General features: G+C 55.6%; 1 protein-coding gene across 2 annotated transcripts in view; it reads right to left on the reverse strand.

Moving 5' to 3' along the window:
• CCDC17 (coiled-coil domain containing 17) overlaps window positions 1-16,157 on the reverse strand; it is a 195,254-nt gene that overhangs the window by 154,870 nt on the left and 24,227 nt on the right. For both annotated transcript variants that reach the window (XM_073594020.1, XM_073594019.1), the window contains exons 4-5: window positions 8,857-8,913; window positions 2,527-2,650 (exon numbers count right to left, since the gene is read on the reverse strand). In XM_073594020.1, coding sequence (XP_073450121.1) covers window positions 2,527-2,650; window positions 8,857-8,913 — 181 coding nt within the window. The remainder of the gene's footprint in view (window positions 1-2,526; window positions 2,651-8,856; window positions 8,914-16,157) is intronic.

A 16,157-nucleotide genomic window follows, 5' to 3' on the forward strand; every position in this document is an offset into this window, starting at 1 on the left:
GTGGAGAAGGATCTGGGGGAGTCCATGGTGTACAAGGATCTGGGGGAGTGAAAGGTGGACAAGGATCTGGGGGAGTGAATGGTGGAGAAGGATCTGGGGGGGTGAATGGTGGAGAAGGATCTGGGGGGGTCCATGGTGGAGAAGGATCTGGGGGAGTGAATGGTGGAGAAGGATCTGGGGGAGTCCATAGTGGAGAAGGATCTGGGGGTTTTGGTAGATCATAAGCTCAATAATAACATCCAATGCCAAGCGGCGGTTTCCAAAGCGAGCAAAGTCCTTTCTTGTATAAGAGAGGTATGGACTCCAGAGAGAGAGACATCATCTGTACAAAATCATTAGTAAGACATCATCTGGAATATGCAGTTCAGTTTTGGGCTCCAGTTCTCAAAACGGATATCGGGGAACTGGAGAAAGTGCAGAGAAGGGCAACCAAACTGATAAAAGGCATGGAGGAGCTCAGCTATGAGGAAAGATTAGAGGAACTGAATCTATTCCCTCTTGAGAAGAGGAGATTAAGGCAATTAAGGCCCAGGCCTAGGGCAGCACTTTGCAGGGGGGCAGCAAAAAAGCTGCCCCCCCACCATCCCGCACGAAAAAAAAAACAGCCTCCTCCTAAATACACCATTGGCTTAAGGGGGGATATGATCTTCATGTACAAATACATAAGGGGGATATGATCTCCATGTATAAATACATAAGGGGGATATGATCTTTATGTATAAATACAGCTGTTCTGTGAAACCCTCAGAGGTTTGTTAGAGAACCTTAGTGAACAAACAGCATCATGAAGGCCAAGGAACACACCAGACAGGTCAGGGATAAAGTTGTGGAGAAGTATAGAGCAGGGTTAGGTTATAAAATAATCTCCCAAGCTTTGAACATCTCACGGAGCTCTGTTCAATCCATCATCGGAAAATGGAAAGAGTATGGCACAACTGCAAACCTACCAAGACATGGCCGTCCACCTAAACTGACCGGCCGGGCAAGGAGAGCATTCATCAGAGAAGAGCCAAGAGGTCCATGGTAACTCTGGAGGAGCTGCAGAGATCCACAGCTCAGGTGGGAGAATCTGTCCACAGGACAACTATTAGTCGTGTTCTCCACAAATCTGCCCTTTATGGAAGAGTGACAAGAAGAAAGACATTGGTGAAAGAAAGTCATAAGAAGTCCTGTTTGTAGTTTGTGAGAAGCCATGTGGAGGACACAGCAAACATGTGGAAGAAGGTGATCTGGTCAGAGGAGACCAAAATTCAACTTTATGGCCTAAAAGCAAAACGCTATGTGTGGGGAAAACTAACACTGCACATCACCCTGAACACACCATCCCCACCGTGAAACATGGTGGTGGCAGCATCATGTGGGGGGATGGTTTTCTTCAGCAGGGACAGGGAAGCTGGTCAGAGTTGATGGGAAGATGGATGGAGACAAATACAGGACAATCTTAGAAGAAAACCTGTAAAGCCGCGTACACACAAGTGGAATGTCCGACAGAAAAAGTCAGACGGAAGCGTTTCATCGTATATTCCCGTGTGTGGGCCTCATCAGACTTTTTTTTTTTTCAAAAATTCTGACGGACCTAGAAATGGAACATGTTCTAAATATTTCCAACGGAACCAATTCCTACTGGAAAAAACGCTTGTCTGTATGCTGTTCCGACGTACCAAAAATGATGCATGCTCAGAAGCAAGTACGAGACGGAAGCAATTGGCTACTGGCTATTGAACTTCCTTTTTCTAGTCCCGTCGTACGTGTTGTATGTCACCGCGTTCTGGACGGTCGGACTTTGGTGTGACCGTGTGTAGACAAGACAGCTTAAATGGAATTCCGTCAGAGAAACCTTCGGAGTTTATTCCGACGGCAAAACCGGTCGTGTGTACGCGGCATTACAGTCTACAAAAGACTTGAGACTGGGGCGGAGGTTCACCTTCCAGCAGGACAATGACCCGAAACATCCAGCCAGAGCTACAATGGAATGGTTTAGATCAAAGCATATTCATGTGTTAGAATGGCCCAGTCACAGTCCAGACCTAAATCACATTGAGAATCTGTGACAAGACTTGAAAATTGCTGTTCACAGACGCTCTCCATCCAATCTGACAGAGCTTGAGATATTTTACAAAGAAGAATGGGCAGAAATGTCCTCTCTAGATGTGCAAAGCTGGTAGAGACATCCCCAAAAAGACTTGTAGAGAAAGGGGGCTCTACAAAGTATTGACTCTGGGGGGCGCCATACAAATGCCCCTCCCCCCCACACTTTTCACATATTTATTTGTATCATTTATCATTTTCCTTCCACTTCACAATTATGTGACACTTTGTGTTGGTCTATCACATAAAATCCCAATAAAATACATTTATGTTTTTGGTTGTAACAAAATGTGGGAAATTCAAGGGGTATGAATACTTTTTCCAGGCACTGTGTAGGTGTGTGTGACACTCTGTATGTTGTGTATTGTTTTACCACAAATGTAGTTATGTAACCTTCTTGTTTAGTGAAGACATTCGATGGATTCGGGTTCTTCTCACCTTCTCTCTGGATTTCCAGTGTTTGATTCCTGGCCTGGATATCAGCCAGCTGACGATCGTGAGCTTCGGCCATCTCCATCATTCGGTCCCGATACTCCCTGTCCCAATACACACCGGGGTCCCCCTAAAGGACAATCACAGATTGGATGTAACTTAAAGGACCACTACTGGCAAAACTTGTTTCTTTTGGATGGATTAATGGAGGGTTATAACCCCTGTCAGATTTTTTTTCACCATCTGTGTCCCATTGCAGAGATTTGCCTTCACTTCCTGTCCCACGGCAAAACAGGAAGTGAGAGGAAATCCCTGTAAATTAAGGGAATCCTATGGGACCCCCTCAGATCACCAGAACTAGTGTCCCCATTGGAAGATTCCCCTTTATTACTTTTCTGGGGACACCCAAAATGTGGACTTTTCTTTGACTTTCAATGATAATGATAATCAGGACTAACAGAGAGGGGGAGGGGAATCTCCCTAAAGGGGGCGCAAACAGCAATAAAAACTGACAGAGGGTCTAATCCCTCTCCACTCCATCCAACACTAACAATAACGTTTTGCCTTCAGTTATACTTTCAGTCCATTTATCTTCTCATCAGATTATAAACACATCAAATACATTTTATACAAAAGACCCCGAGACCGCCGCTGGGTGCCGCCATCTTGGATGTGATGTCAGCAGACTCACACTCTATAGTATTCCTCTTAACTCCTCCTCCAGAAGCTACATAAAAGGGAGGTGCAGAGGAGCTGGGCCAGCACAGACAGGATCTACACATTCCCTGAAGAGGAAAGGGATACGATGTACAATGAGAGAGGGGGAGGGGCAAGAGAACAAACAACCAATGAAAACCCAGAGCTCTCTGCTGCTACACAGCAGGACAGGTTTTTGGGGTGTGTGTTCCTCATTGGACAGCGGGCGAGGAGGGGGACAGGTTTTTGGGGGGTGTGTTCCTCATTGGACAGCGGGCGAGGAGGGGGACAGGTTTTTGGGTTGTGTGTTCCTCATTGGACAGCGGGCGAGGAGGAGAACAGGTTTTTGGGGTGTGTCCTCATTGGACAGCGGGCGAGGAGGAGGACAGGTTTTTGGGGTGTGTCCCTCATTGGACAGCGGGCGAGGAGGAGGACAGGTTTTTGGGGTGTGTCCTCATTGGACAGCGGGCGAGGAGGAGGACAGGTTTTTGGGGTGTTTCCTCATTGGACAGCGGGCGAGGAGGAGGACAGGTTTTTGGGGTGTGTGTCCCTCATTGGGCAGCGGGCGAGGAGGAGCACAGGTTTATGGGGTGTGTTCCTCATTGGACAGCGGGCGAGGAGGAGGACAGGTTTTTGGGGTGTGTCCTCATTGGACAGCGGGCGAGGAGGAGCACAGGTTTATGGGGTGTGTTCCTCATTGGACAGCGGGCGAGGAGGAGGACAGGTTTTTGGGGTGTGTCCCTCATTGGACAGCGGGCGAGGAGGAGGACAGGTTTTTGGGGTGTGTCCTCATTGGACAGCGGGCGAGGAGGAGGACAGGTTTTTGGGGTGTGTCCTCATTGGACAGCGGGCGAGGAGGGGGACAGGTTTTTGGGGTGTGTCCTCATTGGACAGCGGGCGAGGAGGAGGACAGGTTTTTGGGGTGTGTCCTCATTGGACAGCGGGCGAGGAGGAGGACAGGTTTTTGGGGTGTTTCCTCATTGGACAGCGGGCGAGGAGGAGGACAGGTTTTTGGGGTGTGTGTCCCTCATTGGGCAGCGGGCGAGGAGGAGCACAGGTTTATGGGGTGTGTTCCTCATTGGACAGCGGGCGAGGAGGAGGACAGGTTTTTGGGGTGTGTCCTCATTGGACAGCGGGCGAGGAGGAGCACAGGTTTATGGGGTGTGTTCCTCATTGGACAGCGGGCGAGGAGGAGGACAGGTTTTTGGGGTGTGTCCCTCATTGGACAGCGGGCGAGGAGGAGGACAAGTTTTTTGGGTGTGTTCCTCATTGGACAGCGGGCGAGGAGGAGGACAGGTTTTTGGGGTGTGTCCTCATTGGACAGCGGGCGAGGAGGAGGACAGGTTTTTGGGGTGTGTGTCCTCATTGGACAGCGGGTGAAGAAGGGGACAGGTTTTTGGGGTGTGTGTCCTCATTGGACAGCGGGCGAGGAGGAGCACAGGTTTTTGGGGTGTTTCCTCATTGGACAGCAGGCGAGGAGGGGGACAGGTTTTTGGGGTGTGTCCTCATTGGACAGCGGGCGAGGAGGAGGACAGGTTTTTGGGGTGTGTCCCTCATTGGACAGCGGGCGAGGAGGAGGACAGGTTTTTGGGGTGTGTCCTCATTGGACAGCGGGCGAGGAGGAGGACAGGTTTTTGGGGTGTGTTCCTCATTGGACAGCGGGCGAGGAGGAGGACAGGTTTTTGGGGTGTGTCCCTCATTGGACAGCGGGCGAGGAGGAGGACAGGTTTTTGGGGTGTGTCCTCATTGGACAGCGGGCGAGGAGGAGAACAGGTTTTTGGGGTGTGTGTCCTCATTGGACAGCGGGCGAGGAGGAGCACAGGTTTTTGGGGTGTGTTCCTCATTGGACAGCGGGCGAGGAGGGGGACAGGTTTTTGGGGTGTGTCCTCATTGGACAGCGGGCGAGGAGGAGGACAGGTTTTTGGGGTGTGTTCCTCATTGGACAGCGGGCGAGGAGGGGGACAGGTTTTTGGGGTGTGTTCCTCATTGGACAGCGGGCGAGGAGGAGGACAGGTTTTTGGGGTGTGTTCCTCATTGGACAGCGGGCGAGGAGGAGGACAGGTTTTTGGGGTGTGTTCCTCATTGGACAGCGGGCGAGGAGGAGGACAGGTTTTTGGGGTGTGTTCCTCATTGGACAGCGGGCGAGAAGGAGGACAGGTTTTTGGGGTGTGTTCCTCAATGGACAGAGGGCGAGGAGGGAGACAGGTTTTTGGGGTGTGTCCTCATTGGACAGCGGGCGAGGAGGAGGACAGGTTTTTGGGGTGTGTCCTCATTGGACAGCGGGCGAAGAGGAGGACAGGTTTTTGGGGTGTGTCCTCATTGGACAGCGGGCGAGGAGGACAGGTTTTTGGGGTGTGTCCATCATTGGACAGTGGGCGAGGAGGAGGACAGGTTTTTGGGGTGTGTCCCTCATTGGACAGTGGGCGAGGAGGGGGACAGGTTTTTGGGGTGTGTCCATCATTGGACAGCGGGCGAGGAGGAGGACAGGTTTTTGGGGTGTGTTCCTCATTGGACAGCGGGCGAGGAGGGGGACAGGTTTTTGGGGTGTGTCCCTCATTGGACAGTGGGCGAGGAGGACAGGTTTTTGGGGTGTTTCCTCATTGGACAGCGGGCGAGGAGGACAGGTTTTTGGGGTGTGTCCATCATTGGACAGCGGGCGAGGAGGAGGACAGGTTTTTGGGGTGTGTCCCTCATTGGACAGCGGGCGAGGAGGGGGACAGGTTTATGGGGTGTGTTCCTCATTGGACAGCGGGCGAGGAGGAGGACAGGTTTTTGGGGTGTGTCCCTCATTGGACAGCGGGCGAGGAGGGGGACAGGTTTTTGGGGTGTGTCCCTCATTGGACAGCGGGCGAGGAGGGGGACAGGTTTTTGGGGTGTGTGTCCTCATTGGACAGCGGGCGAGGAGGGGGACAGGTTTTTGGGGTGTGTTCCTCATTGGACAGCGGGCGAGGAGGGGGACAGGTTTTTGGGGTGTGTTTCTCATTGGGCAGCGGGCGAGGAGGGGGACAGGTTTTTGGGGTGTGTCCCTCATTGGACAGTGGGCGAGGAGGACAGGTTTTTGGGGTGTGTTTCTCATTGGACAGCGGGCGAGGAGGAGGACAGGTTTTTGGGGTGTGTCCCTCATTGGACAGTGGGCGAGGAGGACAGGTTTTTGGGGTGTGTTTCTCATTGGACAGCGGACGAGGAGGAGGACAGGTTTTTGGGGTGTGTCCTCATTGGACAGCGGGCGAGAAGGACAGGTTTTTGGGGTGTGTCCTCATTGGACAGCGGGCGAGGAGGGGGACAGGTTTTTGGGGTGTTTCCTCATTGGACAGCGGGCGAGGAGGGGGACAGGTTTTTGGGGTGTTTCCTCATTGGACAGCGGGCGAGGAGGAGGACAGGTTTTTGGGGTGTGTTCCTCATTGGACAGCGGGCGAGAAGGAGGACAGGTTTTTGGGGTGTGTCCCTCATTGGACAGCGGGTGAGAAGGAGGACAGGTTTTTGGGGTGTGTTCCTCATTGGACAGCGGGCGAGAAGGAGGACAGGTTTTTGGGGTGTGTCCCTCATTGGACAGCGGGCGAGAAGGAGGACAGGTTTTTGGGGTGTGTTCCTCATTGGACAGCGGGCGAGGAGGGGGACAGGTTTTTGGGGTGTGTTCCTCATTGGACAGCGGGCGAGGAGGAGGACAGGTTTTTGGGGTGTGTTCCTCATTGGACAGCGGGCGAGGAGGGGGACAGGTTTTTGGGGTGTTTCCTCATTGGACAGGGGGCGAGGAGGAGGACAGGTTTTTAGGGTGTTTCCTCATTGGACAGCGGGCGAGGAGGAGGACAGGTTTTTGGGGTGATCATTGGACAGCGGGCGAGGAGGGGGACAGGTTTTTGGGGTGTGTCCCTCATTGGACAGCCGGCGAGGAGGGGGACAGGTTTTTGGGGTGTGTTCCTCATTGGACAGCGGGCGAGAAGGTGGACAGGTTTTTGGGGTGTGTCCCTCATTGGACAGCGGGCGAGAAGGACAGGTTTTTGGGGTGTGTCCCTCATTGGACAGCGGGCGAGAAGGACAGGTTTTTGGGGTGTGTTCCTCATTGGACAGCGGGCGAGGAGGAGGACAGGTTATTGGGGTGTGTCCATCATTGGACAGCGGGCGAGGAGGGGGACAGGTTTTTGGGGTGTGTTCCTCATTGGACAGCGGGCGAGGAGGGGGACAGGTTTTTGGGGTGTGTTCCTCATTGGACAGCGGGCGAGAAGGAGGACAGGTTTTTGGGGTGTGTGTCCATAATTGGACAGCGGGCGAGGAGGAGGACAGGTTTTTGGGGTGTGTCCTCATTGGACAGCGGGCGAGAAGGAGGACAGGTTTTTGGGGTGTGTCCTCATTGGACAGCGGGCGAGGAGGGGGACAGGTTTTTGGGGTGTGTCCTCATTGGACAGCGGGCGAGGAGGAGGACAGGTTTTTGGGGTGTGTCCCTCATTGGACAGCGGGCGAGGAGGAGGACAGGTTTTTGGGGTGTGTCCTCATTGGACAGCGGGCGAGGAGGGGGACAGGTTTTTGGGGTGTGTCCCTCATTGGACAGCGGGCGAGGAGGAGGACAGGTTTTTGGGGTGTGTTCCTCATTGGACAGCGGGCGAGGAGGAGGACAGGTTTTTGGGGTGTGTCCTCATTGGACAGCGGGCGAGGAGGGGGACAGGTTTTTGGGGTGTGTCCCTCATTGGACAGCGGGCGAGGAGGAGGACAGGTTTTTGGGGTGTGTTCCTCATTGGACAGCGGGCGAGGAGGGGGACAGGTTTTTGGGGTGTGTCCTCATTGGACAGCGGGCGAGGAGGAGGACAGGTTTTTGGGGTGTATCCCCCTCATTGGACAGCGGGCGAGGAGGAGGACAGGTTTTTGGGGTGTATCCCCCTCATTGGACAGCGGGCGAGGAGGAGGACAGGTTTTTGGGGTGTATCCCCCTCATTGGACAGCGGGCGAGGAGTGGGACAGGTTTTTGGGGTGTATCCCACTCATTGGACAGCGGGCGAGGAGGAGGACAGGTTTTTGGGGTGTATCCCACTCATTGGACAGCGGGCGAGGAGGAGGACAGGTTTTTGGGGTGTGTCCTCATTGGACAGTGGGCGAGGAGGAGGACAGGTTTTTGGGGTGTGTCCTCATTGGACAGCGGGCGAGGAGGACAGGTTTTTGGGGTGTATCCCCCTCATTGGACAGCGGGCGAGGAGGAGGACAGGTTTTTGGGGTGTGTCCTCATTGGACAGTGGGCGAGGAGGAGGACAGGTTTTTGGGGTGTGTCCTCATTGGACAGCGGGCGAGGAGGACAGGTTTTTGGGGTGTGTCCTCATTGGACAGCGGGCGAGGAGGAGGACAGGTTTTTGGGGTGTATCCCTCATTGGGCAGCGGGCGAGGAGGAGGACAGGTTTTTGGGGTGTGTCCTCATTGGACAGCGGGCGAGGAGGACAGGTTTTTGGGGTGTATCCCTCATTGGGCAGCGGGCGAGGAGGAGGACAGGTTTTTGGGGTGTGTCCCCCTCATTGGATATAATGTGCGGTGGGAAGAGATCTTGATGGGGATCATTAATAATCGGATCGTTTTATCACAATCACTATAAATACATGATCTAATGATATATAATAGAAGCCCCCCCCCTGCCCCGCCCCCTCATGTTTACATCATTACCTGGACGGAGCGAAGCGTCGGGACGGAAACTTCCAGAGATTTTCGCAGTTTGTGGAACTGAAAAAGAAGCAGAAATGTCAGCGGATCGAATATTCTATTCTATGTGTAAAGTCCAGGGGGGGGGTCCAGAGGGCGAACCCAGGGGGAGGGGCGGTCCAGGGGGTGGTCCCAGGGGGGAGAGGTGGGGGTAGGGGCGGTCTGGGGAGGTCCCAGGGGAAGGGGCGGGGGGAGGAGCGCGGGGAAGGGCGGTCCCAGGGGGAGGGGTGGTCTGGGGGGGCGGTCCCAGGGGGAGGGGCAGGGGAGGGGTGGTCCTGGGGGGCGGTCCCAGGGGGAGGGGCGGTCCCAGGGGAAGGGGCGGGGGGAGGAGTGCGGGGAAGGGCGGTCCCAGAGGAAGGGGCGGGGGAGGGGTGGTCCCGGGGGGCGGTCCCAGTGGGGAGGGGCGGGGGAAGGAAGGTCCGGGGTCATTTTTTTGCCCAATTACCCGGAACGCCGTGTAATCCTCATCCCGCCATCATTAGTATATAGATAGGGAGGGACTTTTACCCCCCTTCAGACCCGGACGTTGGCAATGCGCGGTCATACAACTCTCTCTCGCCCGTTTTCATTATATAAATCGAAGAAGAACAATTTTTTTCTATTTTTGTTATAAAACGTATCAGATAAATAATCACATTTCTTCATACATTTTGGCCCAGATATATTCCGTGTCTTTGGAAAAAAACAATCCCAATAAGTGAATATCGATCGTCTGTGTGAAGGTTCTACGTCTACAATTATGGGATATCTGCTGGGATTTTATTTTTTATAATGGAGTTAATTGGTGACAATGGGACTGCGATAATGCGGCGGACAATCTGACACTAACTGACATTACCAGTGACACCAATACAGTGCTAATACTATACACTGTCACTGTACTAATGACACTGGCTGGGAAGGGGTTAACATCTCGGGGTGATCGAAGGGTTAAATGTGTCCAGCTTTTACTAAACATCGCTTTTCAGGGATACGAAACAGAGCTCTGGGCTGTGATTGGACGCGGAGCTCTGGGCTGTGATTGGACACGGAGCTCTGGGCTGTGATTGGACAGGGAGCTCTGGGCTGTGATTGGATGCAGAGCTCTGGACTGTGATTGGACGCAGAGCTCTGGGCTGTTATTGGACGCAGAGCTCTGGGCTGTTATTGGACGCTGAGGCTACAATTGGCACAGGATCACCAAAAATGGACAATAGAAGATTGGAAAAACGTTGCCTGGTCTGAGGAGTCTGGATTTCACCTCCGACATTCAGATGGTGGGGTCAGAATTTGGGGTATCAATCCATCCTGCCTTCTATATCACCAGTTCAGACTGGTGGTGGGGGTGTAATGGTGTGGGGGATGGGATATCACAGGTTCAGGCTGGTGGTGGGGGTGTAATGGTGTGGGGGATGGGATATCACTGGTTCAGGCTGGTGGTGGGGGTGTAATGGTGTGGGGGATGGGATATCACCGGTTCAGGCTGGTGGTGGGGGTGCAATGGTGTGGGGGATGGGATATCACCGGTTCAGGCTGGTGGTGGGGGTGTAATGGTGTGGGGGATGGGATATCACCGGTTCAGGCTGGTGGTGGGGGTGTAATGGTGAAGGGGGATGGGATATCACCGGTTCAGGCTGGTGGTGGGGGGTGTAATGGTGAAGGGGATGGGATATCACCGGTTCAGGCTGGTGGTGGAGGTGTAATGGTGTGGGGGATGGGATATCACCGGTTCAGGCTGGTGGTGGGGGGTGTAATGGTGTGGGGGATGGGATATCACCGGTTCAGGCTGGTGGTGGGGGTGTAATGGTGTGGGGGATGGGATATCACTGGTTCAGGCTGGTGGTGGGGGTGTAATGGTGTGGGGGATGGGATATCACTGGTTCAGGCTGGTGGTGGGGGTGTAATGGTGTGGGGGATGGGATATCACCGGTTCAGGCTGGTGGTGGGGGTGTAATGGTGTGGGGGATGGTGTATCACCGGTTCAGGCTGGTGGTGGAGGTGTAATGGTGTGGGGGATGGGATATCACCGGTTCAGGCTGGTGGTGGGGGTGTAATGGTGTGGGGGATGGGGTATCACCGGTTCAGGCTGGTGGTGGAGGTGTAATGGTGTGGGGGATGGGATATCACCGGTTCAGGCTGGTGGTGGGGGTGTAATGGTGTGGGGGATGGGGTATCACCGGTTCAGGCTGGTGGTGGGGGTGTAATGGTGTGGGGGATGGGATATCACCGGTTCAGGCTGGTGGTGGGGGTGTAATGGTGTGGGGGATGGGATATCACCAGTTCAGGCTGGTGGTGGGGGTGTAATGGTGTGGGGATGGGGTATCACCGGTTCAGGCTGGTGGTGGGGGTGTAATGGTGTGGGGGATGGGATATCACCGGTTCAGGCTGGTGGTGGGGGTGTAATGGTGTGGGGGATGGGATATCAGCGGTTCAGGCTGGTGGTGTAATGGTGTGGGGGATGGGATATCACCAGTTCAGACTGGTGGTGGGGGTGTAATGGTGTGGGGGATGGGATATCACCGGTTCAGGCTGGTGGTGGGGGTGTAATGGTGTGGGGGATGGGATATCACCGGTTCAGGCTGGTGGTGGGGGGTGTAATGGTGTGGGGGATGGGATATCACCGGTTCAGGCTGGTGGTGGGGGTGTAATGGTGTGGGGGATGGGATATCACCGGTTCAGGCTGGTGGTGGGGGTGTAATGGTGTGGGGGATGGGATATCACCGGTTCAGGCTGGTGGTTAGGGTGTAATGGTGTGGGGGATGGGATATCACCGGTTCAGGCTGGTGGTGGGGGTGTAATGGTGTGGGGGATGGGATATCAGCGGTTCAGGCTGGTGGTGTAATGGTGTGGGGGATGGGATATCACCAGTTCAGACTGGTGGTGGGGGTGTAATGGTGTGGGGGATGGGATATCACCGGTTCAGGCTGGTGGTGGGGGTGTAATGGTGTGGGGGATGGGATATCACCGGTTCAGGCTGGTGGTTAGGGTGTAATGGTGTGGGGGATGGGATATCACCGGTTCAGGCTGGTGGTGGGGGTGTAATGGTGTGGGGGATGGGATATCACCGGTTCAGGCTGGTGGTGGGGGTGTAATGGTGTGGGGGATGGGATATCACCGGTTCAGGCTGGTGGTTAGGGTGTAATGGTGTGGGGGATGGGATATCACCGGTTCAGGCTGGTGGTGGGGGTGTAATGGTGTGGGGGATGGGATATCACCGGTTCAGGCTGGTGGTGGGGGTGTAATGGTGTGGGGGGATGGGATATCACCGGTTCAGGCTGGTGGTGGTGGTGGTGGTGTAATGGTGTGGGGGATGGGATATCACAGGTTCAGGCTGGTGGTGGGGGTGTAATGGTGTGGGGGATGGGATATCACCGGTTCAGGCTGGTGGTGGGGGTGTAATGGTGTGGGGGGATGGGATATCACCGGTTCAGGCTGGTGGTGGTGGTGGTGGTGTAATGGTGTGGGGGATGGGATATCACAGGTTCAGGCTGGTGGTGGGGGTGTAATGGTGTGGGGGATGGGATATCACCGGTTCAGGCTGGTGGTGGGGGTGTAATGGTGTGGGGGATGGGATATCACCGGTTCAGGCTGGTGGTGGGGGTGTAATGGTGTGGGGGATGGGATATCACCGGTTCAGGCTGGTGGTGGGGGTGTAATGGTGTGGGGGATGGGATATCACCGGTTCAGGCTGGTGGTGGGGGTGTAATGGTGTGGGGGAGGGGATATCACCGGTTCAGGCTGGTGGTGGGGGTGTAATGGTGTGGGGGATGGGATATCACCGGTTCAGGCTGGTGGTGGGGGTGTAATGGTGTGGGGGATGGGATATCACCGGTTCAGGCTGGTGGTGGGGGTGTAATGGTGTGGGGGATGGGATATCACCGGTTCAGGCTGGTGGTGGAGGTGTAATGGTGTGGGGGATGGGGTATCACCGGTTCAGGCTGGTGGTGGGGGTGTAATGGTGTGGGGGATGGGGTATCACCGGTTCAGGCAGGTGGTGGGGGTGTAATGGTGTGGGGGATGGGATATCACCGGTTCAGGCTGGTGGTGGAGGTGTAATGGTGTGGGGGATGGGATATCACCGGTTCAGGCTGGTGGTGGGGGTGTAATGGTGTGGGGGATGGGATATCACCGGTTCAGGCTGGTGGTGGGGGTGTAATGGTGTGGGGGATGGGATATCACCGGTTCAGGCTGGTGGTGGGGGTGTAATGGTGTGGGGGATGGGATATCACCGGTTCAGGCTGGTGGTGGGGGTGTAATGGTGTGGGGGAGGGGATATCACCGGTTCAGACTGGTGGTGGGGGTGTAATGGTGTGGGGGATGGGATATCACCGGTTCAGGCTGGTGGTGGGGGTGTAATGGTGTGGGGGATGGGATATCACAGGTTCAGGCTGGTGGTGGGGGTGTATTGGTGTGGGGGATGGGATATCACCGGTTCAGGCTGGTGGTGGGGGGTGTAATGGTGTGGGGGATGGGATATCACCGGTTCAGGCTGGTGGTTAGGGTGTAATGGTGTGGGGGATGGGATATCACCGGTTCAGGCTGGTGGTGGGGGTGTAATGGTGTGGGGGATGGGATATCACCGGTTCAGGCTGGTGGTGGGGGGTGTAATGGTGTGGGGGATGGGATATCACCGGTTCAGGCTGGTGGTGGGGGTGTAATGGTGTGGGGGATGGGATATCACCGGTTCAGACTGGTGGTGGGGGTGTAATGGTGTGGGGGATGGGATATCACCGGTTCAGGCTGGTGGTGGTGGTGTAATGGTGTGGGGGATGGGATATCACCGGTTCAGGCTGGTGGTGAGGGTGTAATGGTGTGGGGGATGTGATATCACCGGTTCAGGCTGGTGGTGGGGGTGTAATGGTGTGGGGGATGGGATATCACCGGTTCAGGCTGGTGGTGAGGGTGTAATGGTGTGGGGGATGGGATATCACCGGTTCAGGCTGGTGGTGGGGGTGTAATGGTGTGGGGGATGTGATATCACCGGTTCAGGCTGGTGGTGGGGGTGTAATGGTGTGGGGGATGGGATATCACCGGTTCAGACTGGTGGTGGGGGTGTAATGGTGTGGGGGATGGGATATCACCGGTTCAGGCTGGTGGTGGGGGTGTAATGGTGTGGGGGATGGGGTATCACCGGTTCAGGCTGGTGGTGGGGGTGTAATGGTGTGGGGGATGGGATATCACCGGTTCAGGCTGGTGGTGGAGGTGTAATGGTGTGGGGGATGTGATATCACCGGTTCAGGCTGGTGGTGGGGGTGTAATGGTGTGGGGGATGGGATATCACCGGTTCAGACTGGTGGTGGGGGTGTAATGGTGTGGGGGATGGGATATCACCGGTTCAGGCTGGTGGTGGGGGTGTAATGGTGTGGGGGATGGGATATCACCGGTTCAGGCTGGTGGTGGGGGTGTAATGGTGTGAGGGATGGGATATCACCGGTTCAGGCTGGTGGTGGGGGTGTAATGGTGTGGGGGATGGGATATCACCGGTTCAGGCTGGTGGTGGGGGTGTAATGGTGTGGGGGATGGGATATCACCGTTTCAGGCTGATGGTGGGGGGTGTAATGGTGTGGGGGGGATGGGGTATCACCGGTTCAGGCTGGTGGTGGGGGTGTAATGGTGTGGGGGATGGGATATCACCGGTTCAGGCTGGTGGTGGGGGTGTAATGGTGTGGGGGATGGGATATCACCGGTTCAGGCTGGTGGTTAGGGTGTAATGGTGTGGGGGATGGGATATCACCGGTTCAGGCTGGTGGTGGGGGTGTAATGGTGTGGGGGATGGGATATCACCGGTTCAGGCTGGTGGTGGGGGTGTAATGGTGTGGGGGATGGGGTATCACTGGTTCAGGCTGGTGGTGGAGGTGTAATGGTGTGGGGGATGGGATATCACCGGTTCAGGCTGGTGGTGGGGGTGTAATGGTGTGGGGGATGGGATATCACTGGTTCAGGCTGGTGGTGGGGGTGTAATGGTGTGGGGGATGGGGTATCACCGGTTCAGGCTGGTGGTGGGGGTGTAATGGTGTGGGGGATGGGATATCACCAGTTCAGGCTGGTGGTGTAATGGTGTGGGGGATGGGATATCACCGGTTCAGGCTGGTGGTGGGGGTGTAATGGTGTGGAGGATGGGGTATCACCGGTTCAGGCTGGTGGTGGGGGTGTAATGGTGTGGGGGATGGGGTATCACTGGTTCAGGCTGGTGGTGGGGGTGTAATGGTGTGGGGGATGGGATATCACCGGTTCAGGCTGGTGGTGGGGGTGTAATGGTGTGGGGGATGGGATATCACCGGTTCAGGCTGGTGGTGGGGGTGTAATGGTGTGGGGGATGGGGTATCACCGGTTCAGGCTGGTGGTGGGGGTGTAATGGTGTGGGGGATGGGATATCACTGGTTCAGGCTGGTGGTGGAGGTGTAATGGTGTGGGGGATGGGATATCACCGGTTCAGGCTGGTGGTGAGGGTGTAATGGTGTGGGGGATGGGATATCACCGGTTCAGGCTGGTGGTGGAGGTGTAATGGTGTGGGGGATGGGATATCACCGGTTCAGGCTGGTGGTGGAGGTGTAATGGTGTGGGGGATGGGTTATCACCGGTTCAGGCTGGTGGTGGAGGTGTAATGGTGTGGGGGATGGGATATCACCGGTTCAGGCTGGTGGTGGGGGTGTAATGGTGTGGGGGATGGGATATCACCGGTTCAGGCTGGTGGTGGAGGTGTAATGGTGTGGGGGATGGGTTATCACCGGTTCAGGCTGGTGGTGGAGGTGTAATGGTGTGGGGGATGGGATATCACCGGTTCAGGCTGGTGGTGGGGGTGTAATGGTGTGGGGGATGGGATATCACCGGTTCAGGCTGGTGGTGGGGGTGTAATGGTGTGGGAGATGGGATATCACCGGTTCAGACTGGTGGTGGGGGTGTAATGGTGTGGGGGATGGGATATCACCGGTTCAGGCTGGTGGTGGGGGTGTAATGGTGTGGGGGATGGGATATCACTGGTTTCAGACTGGTGGTGGGGGTGTAATGGTGTGGGGGATGGGATATCACCGGTTCAGGCTGGTGGTGGGGTGTGATGGTGTGGGGGATGGGATATCACCGGTTCAGGCTGGTGGTGGGGGTGTAATGGTGTGGGGGATGGGATATCACCGGTTCAGGCTGGTGGTGGGGGTGTAATGGTGTGGGGGATGGGGTATCACCGGTTCAGGCTGGTGGTGGGGGTGTAATGGTGTGGGGGATGGGATATCACCGGTTCAGACTGGTGGTGGGGGTGTAATGGTGTGGGGGATGGGATATCACCGGTTCAG

This window comes from Aquarana catesbeiana, linkage group LG07 (assembly GCF_042186555.1).
Source record: "Aquarana catesbeiana isolate 2022-GZ linkage group LG07, ASM4218655v1, whole genome shotgun sequence".
NCBI lineage: Eukaryota > Metazoa > Chordata > Amphibia > Anura > Ranidae > Aquarana > Aquarana catesbeiana.